Raw genomic sequence first — 15,225 nt, 5'->3', positions numbered from 1 at the left:
ATTTGAATTGTGCATACAAAACTATCGAGTAATAAAAATTTTGATGTACAATTAGAATCCAAAATAACAATCATAAAAATAATTTTTAATTATGTAATAAATTTTTTGTGTTATTTACAAAACTTGTAGTGCTATATTAATAAATTTATGTATTTTTAATAAAAAATTTTATAGAGTAAAGGATAAATAGGTCCCTGGCCTTCTTTTTCGCGGACATTTTCGTCCCCAAGGATTGAAAAATACATTCATGTCCCTGACCCTCCCAAAACGCGAACAAATTTACCCCTCCGTTGAAGTGACTCCGTTGGACTCAACGGAAAACACTGATGTGGCTCCCGTAGCGCTGATCTGACCGTTACGGGAGCATACATGGCATGTACTTTTTAAAACAGAACATATTAGTCCTCTCACACCAAAACGTGTAACTTTTTAAAACAGGACATATTAGTCCTCCCACCCCAAAACGACGTCATTTCATCCAAATTTTCAATCTTTCACATTTATGAGCCAGCTTTGTTTTTGCCTCATTAGGTTCTTTCTCCAATCGAACAAGCCGAGTCCTATAATCCTCAGCCTTCTCTGCTTCAACTTTGGCAATTTGCATCTCTTTTTTTGCAGTTTTGCTCTTCTCCGCTTCTACTGCCTTCAAAACTTCAGCTGTTTTCTTTCTCTCCTTCTCCGAGTTTTTCTTCTCCTTATCTGCCTTTTTCTTCTCTGCCTCCAGGAGCTCCTTCAACCTACTTATTTCCTTTTCCTTATCAGCTATACAAGCTTGAAAATCCTCTATGCTCTCTTTTTCATTCTTAGTATCACCACCAGATTTCTGCCGAATCGCATCAATTTCAGACCTCAAGCTACATACTTTATTCTCTAAAGATACTCTAACATTACATTCTTTAAGCTTCTCTTCAGCGTCTGGTTTGGCTCGCACTCGTTCTTCTTCACATTCTGCAGAAAATACAACATTGCAATGTTCACTAATTACAACTTAATCCAATATGTTCAGTGAATCCACTCGCAGAAATTTCACTACATATGCATAAAATTCTTATTCAGATTCACTACTCACATCCCAAGAAAAAGGCACAAAAATAAAAAATTAAAAATAAATAAATAAATAATCTTAGTTGAGCTTCACATTTTAAGCCTGAACTTCATTGATTTTGATTTGTAGAAGCTTCACAGCTTGGCGAAGAGCGTTTTGTGATTCTTGAAGCTTCGAACACTTCTTCTTCCACTGCCACAGAAAAGGAAAATAACTAAATAAATAAAGAACTCAGCTTTGAATAAAAATAAAGCGAAAAAGAGAAAAATAGAGGGTTTTACCGCTTCACAATGGGAGTAAGCAGTGGCGGAAACAGGTTTGAATGGGTGATCTACAGAGAGAGCCATTGGCGGCAAAGAAGGAATAGAGAAATGTGAGATTCTTCAATCACTGGCATCAGAAATGAACAATAATTAGAGATACACAGTGGCAGTGCAATCAAGTAATCATTTTTACGCCATTAAAACCCTAAACCCCTATAGCAGAGATTCTACACCACCGTTCTCTTCATCTTTGGGGTAAGCGAGGGAGTGGAGAGGGAGGGGAGTAGAGTGTGTTAGGGTAAGCGAGGAAGTGGAGGGGGAGGGGGATGGGGCAAGGAGAGGAGGGGTAGCTTAGGTGATGGTGGAAGAGGGAGTCAGGGGGCAGGAGGTGGTTGGGGTTGGAGGTGGCTGAGGAAAGCGTAGGCTCATAAATGTGAAAGATTAGGAATTTGGATGAAACGACGTCGTTTTGGAGGTGGGAGGACTAATATGTCCTGTTTTGAAAAACTACACGTTTTGGTGTGAGAGGACTAATATATCCTGTTTTAAAAAGTTACAAGCCACGTGTGCTCCCGTAATGGCCAGGTCAGCGCCACGGGAGCCACGTCAGCATTTTCCGTTGAGTCCAACGGAGTCACTTCAACGGAGAGATAAATTTGTCCGCGTTTTGGAAGGGTCAGGGATATAAATATATTTTTCAATCCTTGGTGATGAAAATGTCCGCGAAAAAAAAAAGGTCAGGGACCTATTTGTCGTTTACTCTTTTTTATATTATATCAATAAAAAAAGTGCATATAAAAAATATGTGAAACATGCATATATTAGTTTTCGAAAAGTATAGATAGACAATGTGAACAATAGATATGTCGCATGTTCAATTTAATAAGTATGTAAATGATTATGTTCATTATTTTTAATTGGATGATTATTTCTTTTGATTCGATTTACTCATGCATAGTCAACAATGACTCAATATTCAATTCACTAGGTGTACAAATAGTTATCTTAATGTTAAGATTTAGGAGATAATTTAAAAGTGAAATATTTTTTAACTTTATTAGAATTCAAAAATCTATTATTCAAATTGTTTACAAAAGTTAATTATTATCTATCTAACAAAATTCATTAGTTTTTTCTAAACCTCTCACAAGTTAATCAAAGTTAATTATACAAAAGGCTTGTAGCATCATCACTATATTTGATATGTCAAATTTGAGATATCAACTTTTTTAAGGTTCAATTTTTTAGTTATGGAACCTGTTAGTGTGTTTTTTTCGGATATGGAAATAGAGAGTAATAAACAAGAAGATGGGATAATTTTATGTCAATTTTTAGGTGAAAAAACTCGAAGGGTCCGAATTCTTTGAGTCTGAGTCTCATTTTTTTAATATTAATTTGAATCTGCCAATAGTAAATAGTGGGTCCGATTTAGGGTTATTGAAAATATAAAAGTGTGCAATTCGTTCAACAGTCTCAAATTTCGTGTCTCGTCTTTTTCCTCTGGTTCTGTATTTGTATTTTTCTCCTTTATGGTATGTAATCCAAAAATTTGTTACTGTGGTTTCTGTTATTATTTAGTAGAATGAGAGAAATAGATGATAAAATACTTTTGAAAGTATATTATTTTAGATGATAGAGTACAAGTATAATACACATCTCTATTCAACTTCTAACAATAACAACAACAATAATAAACTTCCTAACAATAATCATTTTAATTATAAAATATTAAAAAAATTAAAAAAAAACTACATCTGGTAAAAATGATAATAATTCCTAAATTCAATTTCTAACCACAACAATAATAATTAACCACATAACAATAATAATTATAATTACGAAATATAAAGAAATTTAAAAAAATTTACATATTTTGGATGACTGAGATAATGTATAACATGAAATTCAAAACGACCAACATCTCTAAATTTTTTTTTCTTTGGCATCTTCAGCATGCTATCACCATGCAAGCTTGGAGGGTGGAAAAACGGAAGAAGACGAACTGGTAATCGTTGTTGTTTGGTGAAAAGAATAAAGTGAAAACGGATGGTAAGTGTGGGGATTTAATGTTGGGTAGGGCACTGTTGGGGGGAGCCAGCTGAGCGCGACAAGTGGCAGGAAAAACACAAGTCGGAGAGCTCGTTTTCTCACCTATAACACAGACCATCCGAGTAGCATCATACAAGACACAGTCCGATTTATGGTTTACCTGATACCACACTCAGGTGAAGCACCTCCTTTTTCATAAGGAAGTCCAACACATACTATACTTCCATATAAAAATTAAAAAGCGACTTTTTAACACATAATAATAATAATTAATTTTAAATCATTTTAAATATTGAATATATTATTTCGTATTATGAGTTAATTTTTGTTTTTTTATACACTTTTACTACGGAAATGTCCAGACCGACGCATTGATGCAAGCATTGCTACTAACTAGTACCTATACTTCTTTTTTGCAGCATATGCTGAACATTCAACAAAGCCATGGCTGAGCATTTATCAAAGAACCTCCTCTTCCTCATTTTCTTTATAGCAGCTCATGCTAATGATGCAGCAACTCAACCCGCCAAACACTGCCTAACCAAATGCGGCCACGTCAGCATTCCCTTCCCGTTTGGCACCACAACGGATTGCTCCCTTGACACCAATTTTCTCATAAATTGCACCAACAATGTCCCATACTTATTGCCCTTATCAAACGACACCGCCCTAATTCTCCTAAGCATATCCCTCGTCGATTCCGATCTCCGCGTTTCGTCGCCGGTAGCTAGCGATTGCTATAGCATCGACGACCAGGGCAAAATCAGCAACATTCAAACCGATCAGTTTCTTTTCTCCGGAAACTTTAGCATCTCGTGGACCCGAAACACCTTCACCGCAATTGGTTGTAACACACTTGGAGTAGTTGTGGCGTTTACACTGGAAGATCCGAGACGTTATCCCGCAACATGCTTTTCCTACTGCGAGAAACTTGAACATGCGAGTAATGGCTCCTGCACCGGCAGCGGTTGTTGCCATACTAGTATTCCCCGCGCCGCAGAAGGGCGGTTATTAACGTTGATCGGTTATTATTTTGAGAACAATGACTTTAACAACAGCCAAGTGAGGGACTTCAACCCATGCAGTTATGCGTTCTTGGTGGAAGAAGGTGGCTATGAATTTCAGACGACACACCTGAAGAAGCTGGAGAGTACTGAGTTTCCGGTGGTTCTGGATTGGAGTATAGGGGACCAAACGTGTATTGAAGCTATGAAGAATCCTTCCAGCTTTGCGTGTAAGGCAGAGAACAGCACGTGTCACGATTCTGATAAGCGTCCTGGTTATGTTTGCAAATGCCCCTCTGGTTTTCAGGGTAACCCTTATCTCCTTCATGGTTGTCAACAAGGTACTATTATTCACCCTAACCAAAACTAATTTTTCATGGTTAATTTCTCATAGGTTTTTAATTTAATATTTTTATACTATAAAAAATAATTTTATACTGTAAAAAATTAGTTAATATTAACTAATCTAAAAATTAGTTTTTTTTTTTATACATTTTCATTATTATTATTTTTCTGATTCAAATATATATACCGCATGTTGTTTCTTCTCTCATAAGTGAAGATGATGACAAGTTTTCAATTCCTTAGATATTGATGAATGCGCTGGACCCAATGATTGCTTCCATGAAGCAAAATGCGAGAACACACCTGGCAGCTACAACTGTTTGTGTCCGGAAGGATTTGAAGGAGACGGGAAAAACAATGGAACTCGATGTAATAGTCCCAAGTCCAGTTATAGGACAAACAACACTTTGATTTATTCATTATGTTTGGGTAAGTGTACATTTAAACATCATTTTGAATTTTTGATATATATATTTTGAACTTTTTTTCCTAAGTTGCTAGACAGTAACATAAAAATATTTGATAGTAGTTAGCATCAACTAATAGACTTGAAAAAAAAAATATTATTCAATATAGTCCAAAGGTAATTAATTAGATGAATCATCATCATTATCTTAACTTTATTTAGTTATTATTAATCGTCAATGTCTAAGATAATAGCTTATCCCAAACACACACATTTCCTCATAAAACAAAAATGTTATCTGCACATAACGTATCAATCTTCAAATTAGTAATCATATATATATATATATATAGATTTTCGTGACTGATTCTTCCGAAAATCAATGATACTTGCACTCATTTTGGTGCGTTTGCATTGACCAGGCATCAGCATAGGCATCTTAGCGTTAGTTGTGGCAAGCTTTTATGTGCATTGGAAAGTGAACAAAAGAAAGCTCATCAAACTTAAAGAACAGTATTTTCAACAAAATGGCGGTTTCTTGTTGCAAGAACATATATCCAAACATAGAAACTCAAGCCAAATAGCCAAAGTCTTCACTATTGAGGAACTACGAAAAGCAACCAACAACTTTGATGCATGCAAAATCCTAGGCCAAGGGGGCCAAGGAACAGTTTACAAAGGAGTATTATCAGACAATAAAACCGTAGCAATAAAGAAGTCCAAAATTAGTAGCCCAAGCCAAATTAATAAGGACTTCATCAATGAGTTAGTTGTACTCTCACAAATCAACCATAGGAATGTTGTTAAGCTCTTGGGTTGTTGTTTAGAAACAGAAATTCCCTTGCTTGTTTACGAATTCATTCCCAATGGTACTGTTTTTGAGCATCTTCATGGTCATGGAACATTTCTAAGACTTACATGGAAAACAAGATTGAGAATAGCTGCTGAAACTGCTGGGGCTTTAGCTTACTTGCATTTGGATACTTGTATCCCCATAATTCATAGAGATGTGAAAACTAGCAATATTCTACTTGATCATGATCTCACTGCAAAGGTTTCTGATTTCGGAGCTTCAAGGATTGTTCCTCAAGATAAAATTGAGTTAGCTACTTTGGTGCAAGGAACATGTGGGTATCTTGATCCAGAAACCTTCCTCACAAGCCAATTAACGGATAAGAGTGATGTTTATAGTTTCGGAGTTGTTCTTGCGGAATTATTTACAGGAAGAAAAGCTCTCTCTTTCGACATGCCGGATGCTGAGAAAAACCTTGCAATGTTCTTTGTAACTTCGATGGAAGAGAATCGTTTGCTTGATATTGTAGACAAGAGCATAATAAATGAAGCAAAGGTTGAGCATGTATATGAATTTGCCAAGATTGCAAAACAATGTTTAAGCTCGAAAGGAGAAGAAAGGCCTACAATGAAAGTAGTGGCAATGGAACTTGAAGGGCTTAGAGCTGAGGAAAAACATATATGGTGCCGGGAGAAGGAGGAATTTCCATCTGAAGAAACTGAAATCCTTCTCAAAGCATCACCTTCTATTAGCAATAATCTTGAAGAAGAATACTTTATGCTTTTGGACCGAATTTAGTATCATTTTTAGGCAATAATTAATTCATTCTACTCCCACTAATTCTATTTTGTAAAGAAGTGATATACATATGTTAGCTATACACTTATGTTAACAAATCTTTCTTAATTCTCTAAGTCTAATATAAATATAGATTTAATTAATATGTGTCTTATCAGGTTAAAATTATTATTTAAAAAATATATAAAATTTAATTTTAATGTATTTATTATAAATTTTAAAAAATTTAATAACTTTACTAATGATACCTTTAGCATATTTTTTAGAATATATATTAGTTAAACACTATATATGAAAATATATTTTAGTTAATTCTTAATTCGCTACAATACTTTTGGTAGTTAGCGGCGGTTCTGGAGTAATATTGTGATGGTTTTGAACCGCCACTAAATATTTTGCGACGGTTAAATTTACCGCCGAAAGATAGATCGCGGGCAAACGATTAGCGACAGTTTATGCTAATTGTTGGAATAACCGCCACAAAATATAAATTGATTTTGCAACAATAGAGAATGAGAGAAAAGAGAAAGAAAGATAAAGATGAAGAATGAGAATGATAGTGAGAGTGAGAGTTTGTTAATTTTAGAAAAAAAAATTATTTAAATTGTAAAAAAATATCGGATGACATATTTTGATTTATCAAATTATTTATATAAAATATAAATTATATATAGAGTAAAAATAGTAGAGAGAAGTAGAAAATTGGAGAGAGGTAGATGAGAGAATTTAGGAAGGGAGTTTATTAATTTTGAAAAAAAATATTTTCTCTCAATTTTAATAAGAGAGTGTCATGTGACACATTTGATTATTAAATTAGATAGTAATATATGATACATAATATAGGTATATTTCAATTTCAATTTTAATTTTAATGTAATAAAAGAATGTTAGGTTGCACATTTTGATTGTCAAATTAGTAATTAGTCATTGATATTGATAATGATATATAAAATAGATAGAGTGGTTAAAAGAATGAAAGAAATAAAGAAAGGAAGAGGGAGGAGAGGAGAACTCTTTAATTTTGAAGAGAAATATTTGATTTCAATTGCAATGAGGGAGTGACATATGACACATTTTGGTTGTAAAATTAGTAAGGAGGAGAAAAGAATTCTTTAATTTTGGAGGAAAAAATTTAATTTCAATTACAATGAGAGAGTGACATGTGTCACATTTTGGTTGTAAAATTAGTAAAGGGGAGGAAAAATTCTTTAATTTTGGAGAAAAAAATTTGATTCCAATTGCAATGAGAAAGTGACATGTAGCACATTTTAGTTGTAAAATTAGAGATATATAATAGATATAAAAAAATAAATCTTTATTTAAATTAAATTTAATTAAATTATGTATAAATTATAATATGATCCATGCCTTTATATATATATGTAATATATAAGGTACCTATAATAACTATGATCAGATATAAAGTATATCACAAAAAATTGTGTGGCAATCAAATGTGTTGATATGATATATATAATTATTAGCGCTATATACATTAAAGAGTCATTTGGCTTGGGGGCAACATGACATTGTTAAAACTTTTTCTTCGATTTAATTGTTTTAAAAAAGTTAATTTTGAGTTAATTTTATAACTATCAGTATAATTTTTTTATGCTAATATCTAAATATATTTTTATATACATAGAAAAAAATATTATTTTTAAATAGCAAGTATAAAAATTAATTATTTTTATTTGTGCAACGGACTTAATAGTTAACACTTAATTAAATGTAAAAGTATACACGTTAAATTATTTTAAATTCTAGATAACGAATGTTAAAATTAATTATTAATAAAAAATTAGAATTTTTCATATGAAAATAATAACTAAAAATCTTATTATTTGATTTTTTAGTTTACAGATACCTTGGTCTTTTTATGTAGAGACTTTTGTCAACTTACGATTTTTTTTTATAAAAGTAGTTTGATTTTATAAATCTTTTGTGCTATGCATAATCTATATTGTCAAAACAAAGTGGACCGTAATTTTAAAAAAATTATATTCCCGTAATATTATTACGGGTAAAAATACTAGTTCATATTTAATTATGACCGGATCAATCGATTCAACCTGTGACTCATCGGTTGAACCAGTGACCGGTAATCCAATTATATGACCGGGTCGATTACTGATTCGATTCTAATAACTATGTTCCTGTTACTTTTTTATTATTTTGCCTATTTTATTTTGTCTGTTTTTCAACTTAATTTATTAGAAATTAATTAAAATAAAAAATTTAATGGTTGATTGAACTTTGTTTGCCTTTTTTATTTTAACACTTAGGTTGATTGCCTTAATTTAATGGTTTTGGGTCGCAATATTACATATTTGTCTACTTTAAGTATTTTAATCTTTATGCTCAATTGAACTTTATTTTAATATTAAAAATTCAGACGTTGACTTATTTTTTTCTTTTACAGTTACACCTTGAAGGTAAACTTAAAAGATTTTATAGTAAACGAGAAAATTCAATTTGTAAATCTTTTTACATGATTAATCGAAATATATTTTTGTAATTGGTTAATTTTTTTTCGTAAAACAAATACAAAAATAATGTAACGATTTAAATAACAGTGATTCAAAAATATTTCTCAAATAAAGTAATGAGAACGTAAGTAAATCATACCCGGTTATTTAAAAAAAAATGAGTTAGACGTATTTTGCGGCGGTTATAACAAAATCGCCGAAAAATGCCAATCAATTAGCAAGCTTCCTCTTATTCGTCGCATCAACAGCCGCAATATCTCATTTGGCCGTCAATAGCTTATCTAGCACCACAATAATTCATTTTGTGGCAGTTACATCAAAACTGCCAAAAAATGCCAATCAATTGGCAAGCTTCCTTTTATTTGTCGCATCAACAGCCGCAATATCTCATTTGGCGACAGTTTTCAGTAATCACCGCTAAAAATCCGCCGTAATCTGCCGTTTTTGGTGTAGTGATACACTAATAATTAAAAATTACTAAATTATTATGAATTAGTCCATCCTCTGTCTTTCACATTTTTCTTTTATAATGAACTCCTATAAAATTAGCTAATTGATTTATTATCCACTATCTTAAAAGAAGTTTAAAGAATTCAGTTTTGCATTATTCAGTTTTGAATTCATTTATTTTGATACTTTTAATTAGTTATATCACATACACTATCCAGATACTCACCTAATGGAGAAGCAACAAAGGAAAATATGTTATTTGGCTAAGCAACATTATCAACGATAAAATGATAATTGATTATGCAACTTATTCAATGGCTCACACCAGTTTAATGTCTCCAGTACTCTCCACCTCATTTGAACTGTGACAAAGCTCTTGAATTAGTATGAACTATTGGAAAGAAAAGAGAGAGATCACTGAGTTTCTTGGAATGTAAGCTATATTGATCTGACATCAGAAATTGGTCCATACAAGTGCAGTTTGCTGACCTTATATATGAGCCTATTACATATAATACACATATGCTAAATATAGAAAGAAACTAACTACCAATAACCTATCCCAATAAATTTTTTGTATAGATTTTTTTTTATTTTTTATTTGTCTTATGCTTAATTTTTTTTTTAAGATTAAAAAAATCAAGTTCTAAATCTTTTAATTATATAAACTCTGATATAATATTAAAATATTATTTTTTTCAAAAATTTAAATTAATAAAAAATAGATAAATCGTTATATGTCTGAAAATTAGAATTTTTTTTTTATTGCAGAACAAATGAATTATTGCCTAAAATTAATATTAAATTCAGTCCAAAAGCATAAAGGATTCTTCAGCATTATTATTGCTAGTAGAAGGTGCTTTGACCAGGATTTCAGTTTCTTCAGAGGACAATTTCTCCTTCTCCCACCACCATCTATGTTTTTCCTCAGCTCTAATCCCCTCAAGTTCCATTGCCACTTCTTTCATTGTAGGTCTTTCTTCTCCTTTCAAGCTTAAACACTGTTTTGCAATCTTAGCAAATTCATACACATGCTCAACCTTTGCTTCATTTATTATGATCTTGTCTACAATATCAAGCAAACGATTCTCTTCCATTGAAGTTACAAAGAACATTGCAAGGTACTTTTCAGCATCCGGCGCGTCAAAAGAAAACGCTTCTCTTCCTGTAAGTAATTCTGCAAGAACAACTCCAAAACCATAGACATCACTCTTATCTGTAAATTGCTTTGTTGAGAAACGATTCTGGGTCAACATAACCCCAAGTTCCTTGCAACAAAGTGAGTACCTCAGTTTTACCTTGAGGAACAATTCTCGAAGCACCGAAATCAGAAACCTTTGCAGTGAGATCATGATCAAGTCTCTAGTGAGCTTGCGCTGCCGTTCCACTCTATTTAGGTAAACACCATATCCCTCTATTCGGCTTAGGCGTTTCGGGAGTGAACAAGCAGAGCAGATATTCTTTCCGGGATGACAAGAGGAGACCATATTTATGAAACAGATTTCTTTGGTCTTTCTCACCTTGGCCCTTTGCCTTTGAAATTTTTTAATAGCTTTTCATAGAGGGTATTGCTAGTTTTCACATCTTTGTGGATTACGGGGATACAAGTATCCAAATGCAAGTGAGCTAAAGCCCCAGCAGTTTCAGCAGCTATTCTCAATCTTGTTTTCCATGTAAGTCTTAAAAATGGTTCATGACCATGAAGATGCTCATAAACAGTACCATTGGGAATGAATTCGTAAACAAGCAAGGGATTTTCTGTTTCTAAACAACAACCCAAGAGCTTAACCACATGCCTGTGGTTGATTTGTGAGAGTACAACTAACTCATTGATGAAGTCCTTATTAATTAATTCAATTAGGCTTGTGTCATTAGTGTTGGACTTTTTTATTGCTACAGTTATATTATCTGATAATACTCCTTTGTAAACTGTTCCTTGGTTCCCTTGGCCAAGGATTTTGCCTGCATCAAAGTTGTTGGTTGCCTTCCTTAGTTCCTCAAGAGTGAAGACTTTGGTTATTTGGCTTGAGCAGTTATGTAGGGGGCCAAGGATTTTGCCTGCATCAAAGTTGTTGGTTGCACTCCTTAGTTCCTCAATAGTGAAGACTTTGTCTATTTGGCTTGAGCAGCTATGTTTGGCTATATGTTCTTGCAACAATGAACCCACATTTTGTTGAAAATTATGTTCTTGAAGTTTGATGACCTTTGTTTTGTCCACTGTCCAATGCACATAAAAGCTTGCCACAACTAATGCTAAGATGCCTATGGTGATGCCTGGTCAATGCAAACCCACCAAAGTGAGTGGAATTTTTAATAAAATTGTGAAAGAATAGAAAAAAAATGAAGAAATTTTATAAATTGTTGATTGATTGAATTGAATTAAATTGTAAATTATAAAGGTAAAACTAAATATGTATAGAGTATTAACTTATGAAAAATAAAAACAAATAAAAATAAGATGAGAACAAATAACTATAAGATAAAATAAAATAATAGAGTAAAATTATAACTGAATTTATGTATTTTATTGGATTGAATTTATGGATTTCGAGATTTTTTTATTGTTGTTATAGATTAAGATAGAAGAGTAGTTTAATAATTTTTGAGAAAAAGAAAAAATGTCTTTTGGCTAAAGATTCAAGATTGAGAACAAATGTTTTCATGTTAAGTTAATAATTAAAAGTTTTGAGGGCACAAAGATTATGTTTAAATGTACACTTACCCAAACATAATGAATAAATCAAAGTGATCTTTGTCCTAGTACATCGAGCTCCGTTGTTTCTCCTGTCTCCTTCAAATCCCTCCGGACACAAACAATTGTAGCCGCCAGTTATGTTCTGGGAAGCAATCATTGGGTCCCCCGCATTCATCAACATCTAAAATATGAAAACTTGTCATCATCATCACTTATTCACTTAAGGGAGAAGAAACAACATACGCACGGTATTTATATTTGAACCAGAGAAATAATAATAATAAAAATTGTATAAAAAAACCTCTGGATTAATTAATATTAACTAATATTTTTCTTTAGTTATTAAAATTTTTTTTTTTATTCTCTGAGGTTTTAGAGTTTAGTCTGTTCGACGGCTGCTGCAGATGGGGTAGGATGTTGCCATCCAAAGGTAAATTTTTTGGGGCGTTAAAAATAGTGTTGAAACTTGAAAGAAAAAAAAGTTAAGAAAAAAATTTGTATACTAAAATTAATTACTAAAATCAACTACTAATATATTTATGTATAAATATATATGTAGCTTAATTTATTTTTAATGTATATTTATATACTAATATATCTTTTATATTTGTAGCTGATTTTAGTGTATACTATATATATATAATTTAGTTGAAAAAGTAAAGCGGTGAATAATAGATTTGGATTCTCTAAATTTTGAATTTTACTTTAAAAAGTTAAGTGTAATCTCCCACTATTTATTTCATAAATAGGACTAAAAATAAATATGAGAGAAAAACCATTCAATAATAAAAAATTATACTTTATCCTATAAAATAAAATATTCAAAATTTAAAAGATTCAAATTTGTCAATAATAATATCTTTTTGACAACCATGAAGGAGGTAAGGGTTACCCTCAAATCCAGAGGGGCATCTGCAAAGATAACCAGAACGTTTATCAGAATCGTGAGACGTGCTGCTCTCTGCCTTACACGCAAAGCTGGAAGGATTCTTCATAGCTTCAATACACGTTTGGTCCCCTATACTCCAATCCAGAACCACCGGAAACTCAGTACTCTCCAGCTTCTTCAGGTGTGTCGTCTGAAATTCATAGCCACCTTCTTCCACCAAGAACGCATAACTGCATGGGTTGAAGTCCCTCACTTGGCTGTTGTTAAAGTCATTGTTCTCAAAATAATAACCGATCAACGTTAATAACCGCCCTTCTGCGGCGCGGGGAATACTAGTATGGCAACAACCGCTGCCGGTGCAGGAGCCATTACTCGCATGTTCAAGTTTCTCGCAGTAGGAAAAGCATGTTGCGGGATAACGTCTCGGATCTTCCAGTGTAAACGCCACAACTACTCCAAGTGTGTTACAACCAATTGCGGTGAAGGTGTTTCGGGTCCACGAGATGCTAAAGTTTCCGGAGAAAAGAAACTGATCGGTTTGAATGTTGCTGATTTTGCCCTGGTCGTCGATGCTATAGCAATCGCTAGCTACCGGCGACGAAACGCGGAGATCGGAATCGACGAGGGATATGCTTAGGAGAATTAGGGCGGTGTCGTTTGATAAGGGCAATAAGTATGGGACATTGTTGGTGCAATTTATGAGAAAATTGGTGTCAAGGGAGCAATCCGTTGTGGTGCCAAACGGGAAGGGAATGCTGACGTGGCCGCATTTGGTTAGGCAGTGTTTGGCGGGTTGAGTTGCTGCATCATTAGCATGAGCTGCTATAAAGAAAATGAGGAAGAGGAGGTTCTTTGATAAATGCTCAGCCATGGCTTTGTTGAATGTTCAGCATATGCTGCAAAAAAGAAGTATAGGTACTAGTTAGTAGCAATGCTTGCATCAATGCGTCGGTCTGGACATTTCCGTAGTAAAAGTGTATAAAAAAACAAAAATTAACTCATAATACGAAATAATATATTCAATATTTAAAATGATTTAAAATTAATTATTATTATTATGTGTTAAAAAGTCGCTTTTTAATTTTTATATGGAAGTATAGTATGTGTTGGACTTCCTTATGAAAAAGGAGGTGCTTCACCTGAGTGTGGTATCAGGTAAACCATAAATCGGACTGTGTCTTGTATGATGCTACTCGGATGGTCTGTGTTATAGGTGAGAAAACGAGCTCTCCGACTTGTGTTTTTCCTGCCACTTGTCGCGCTCAGCTGGCTCCCCCCAACAGTGCCCTACCCAACATTAAATCCCCACACTTACCATCCGTTTTCACTTTATTCTTTTCACCAAACAACAACGATTACCAGTTCGTCTTCTTCCGTTTTTCCACCCTCCAAGCTTGCATGGTGATAGCATGCTGAAGATGCCAAAGAAAAAAAAATTTAGAGATGTTGGTCGTTTTGAATTTCATGTTATACATTATCTCAGTCATCCAAAATATGTAAATTTTTTTAAATTTCTTTATATTTCGTAATTATAATTATTATTGTTATGTGGTTAATTATTATTGTTGTGGTTAGAAATTGAATTTAGGAATTATTATCATTTTTACCAGATGTAGTTTTTTTTTAATTTTTTTAATATTTTATAATTAAAATGATTATTGTTAGGAAGTTTATTATTGTTGTTGTTATTGTTAGAAGTTGAATAGAGATGTGTATTATACTTGTACTCTATCATCTAAAATAATATACTTTCAAAAGTATTTTATCATCTATTTCTCTCATTCTACTAAATAATAACAGAAACCACAGTAACAAATTTTTGGATTACATACCATAAAGGAGAAAAATACAAATACAGAACCAGAGGAAAAAGACGAGACACGAAATTTGAGACTGTTGAACGAATTGCACACTTTTATATTTTCAATAACCCTAAATCGGACCCACTATTTACTATTGGCAGATTCAAATTAATATTAAAAAAATGAGACTCAGACTC

The 15,225-nt window shown here is 32.8% G+C and overlaps 1 protein-coding gene and 1 pseudogene across 1 annotated transcript; one reads left to right on the top strand and one right to left on the bottom strand.

The window, feature by feature from the left end:
- Positions 1 to 3,801: 3,801 nt before the first annotated feature.
- On the top strand, positions 3,802 to 6,703 carry LOC107460553 (wall-associated receptor kinase 3-like). Its single transcript, XM_016078926.3, has 3 exons — positions 3,802 to 4,702; positions 4,950 to 5,135; positions 5,535 to 6,703. Exons 1-3 carry the CDS (start codon positions 3,802 to 3,804, stop codon positions 6,701 to 6,703), a joined length of 2,256 nt encoding a protein of 751 aa, XP_015934412.1.
- A 3,745-nt stretch (positions 6,704 to 10,448) lies between these two features.
- Positions 10,449 to 14,097, bottom strand: LOC107460552 (putative wall-associated receptor kinase-like 16; annotated as a pseudogene).
- Between the last annotated feature and the right edge of the window lie 1,128 nt (positions 14,098 to 15,225).

The sequence above is a fragment of the Arachis duranensis genome, chromosome 8, assembly GCF_000817695.3.
Source record: "Arachis duranensis cultivar V14167 chromosome 8, aradu.V14167.gnm2.J7QH, whole genome shotgun sequence".
Taxonomy (NCBI): domain Eukaryota; kingdom Viridiplantae; phylum Streptophyta; class Magnoliopsida; order Fabales; family Fabaceae; genus Arachis; species Arachis duranensis.
The sequence above is the reverse complement of the archived record's forward strand: the minus strand, read 5'-3'. Positions and strand labels throughout refer to the sequence as shown.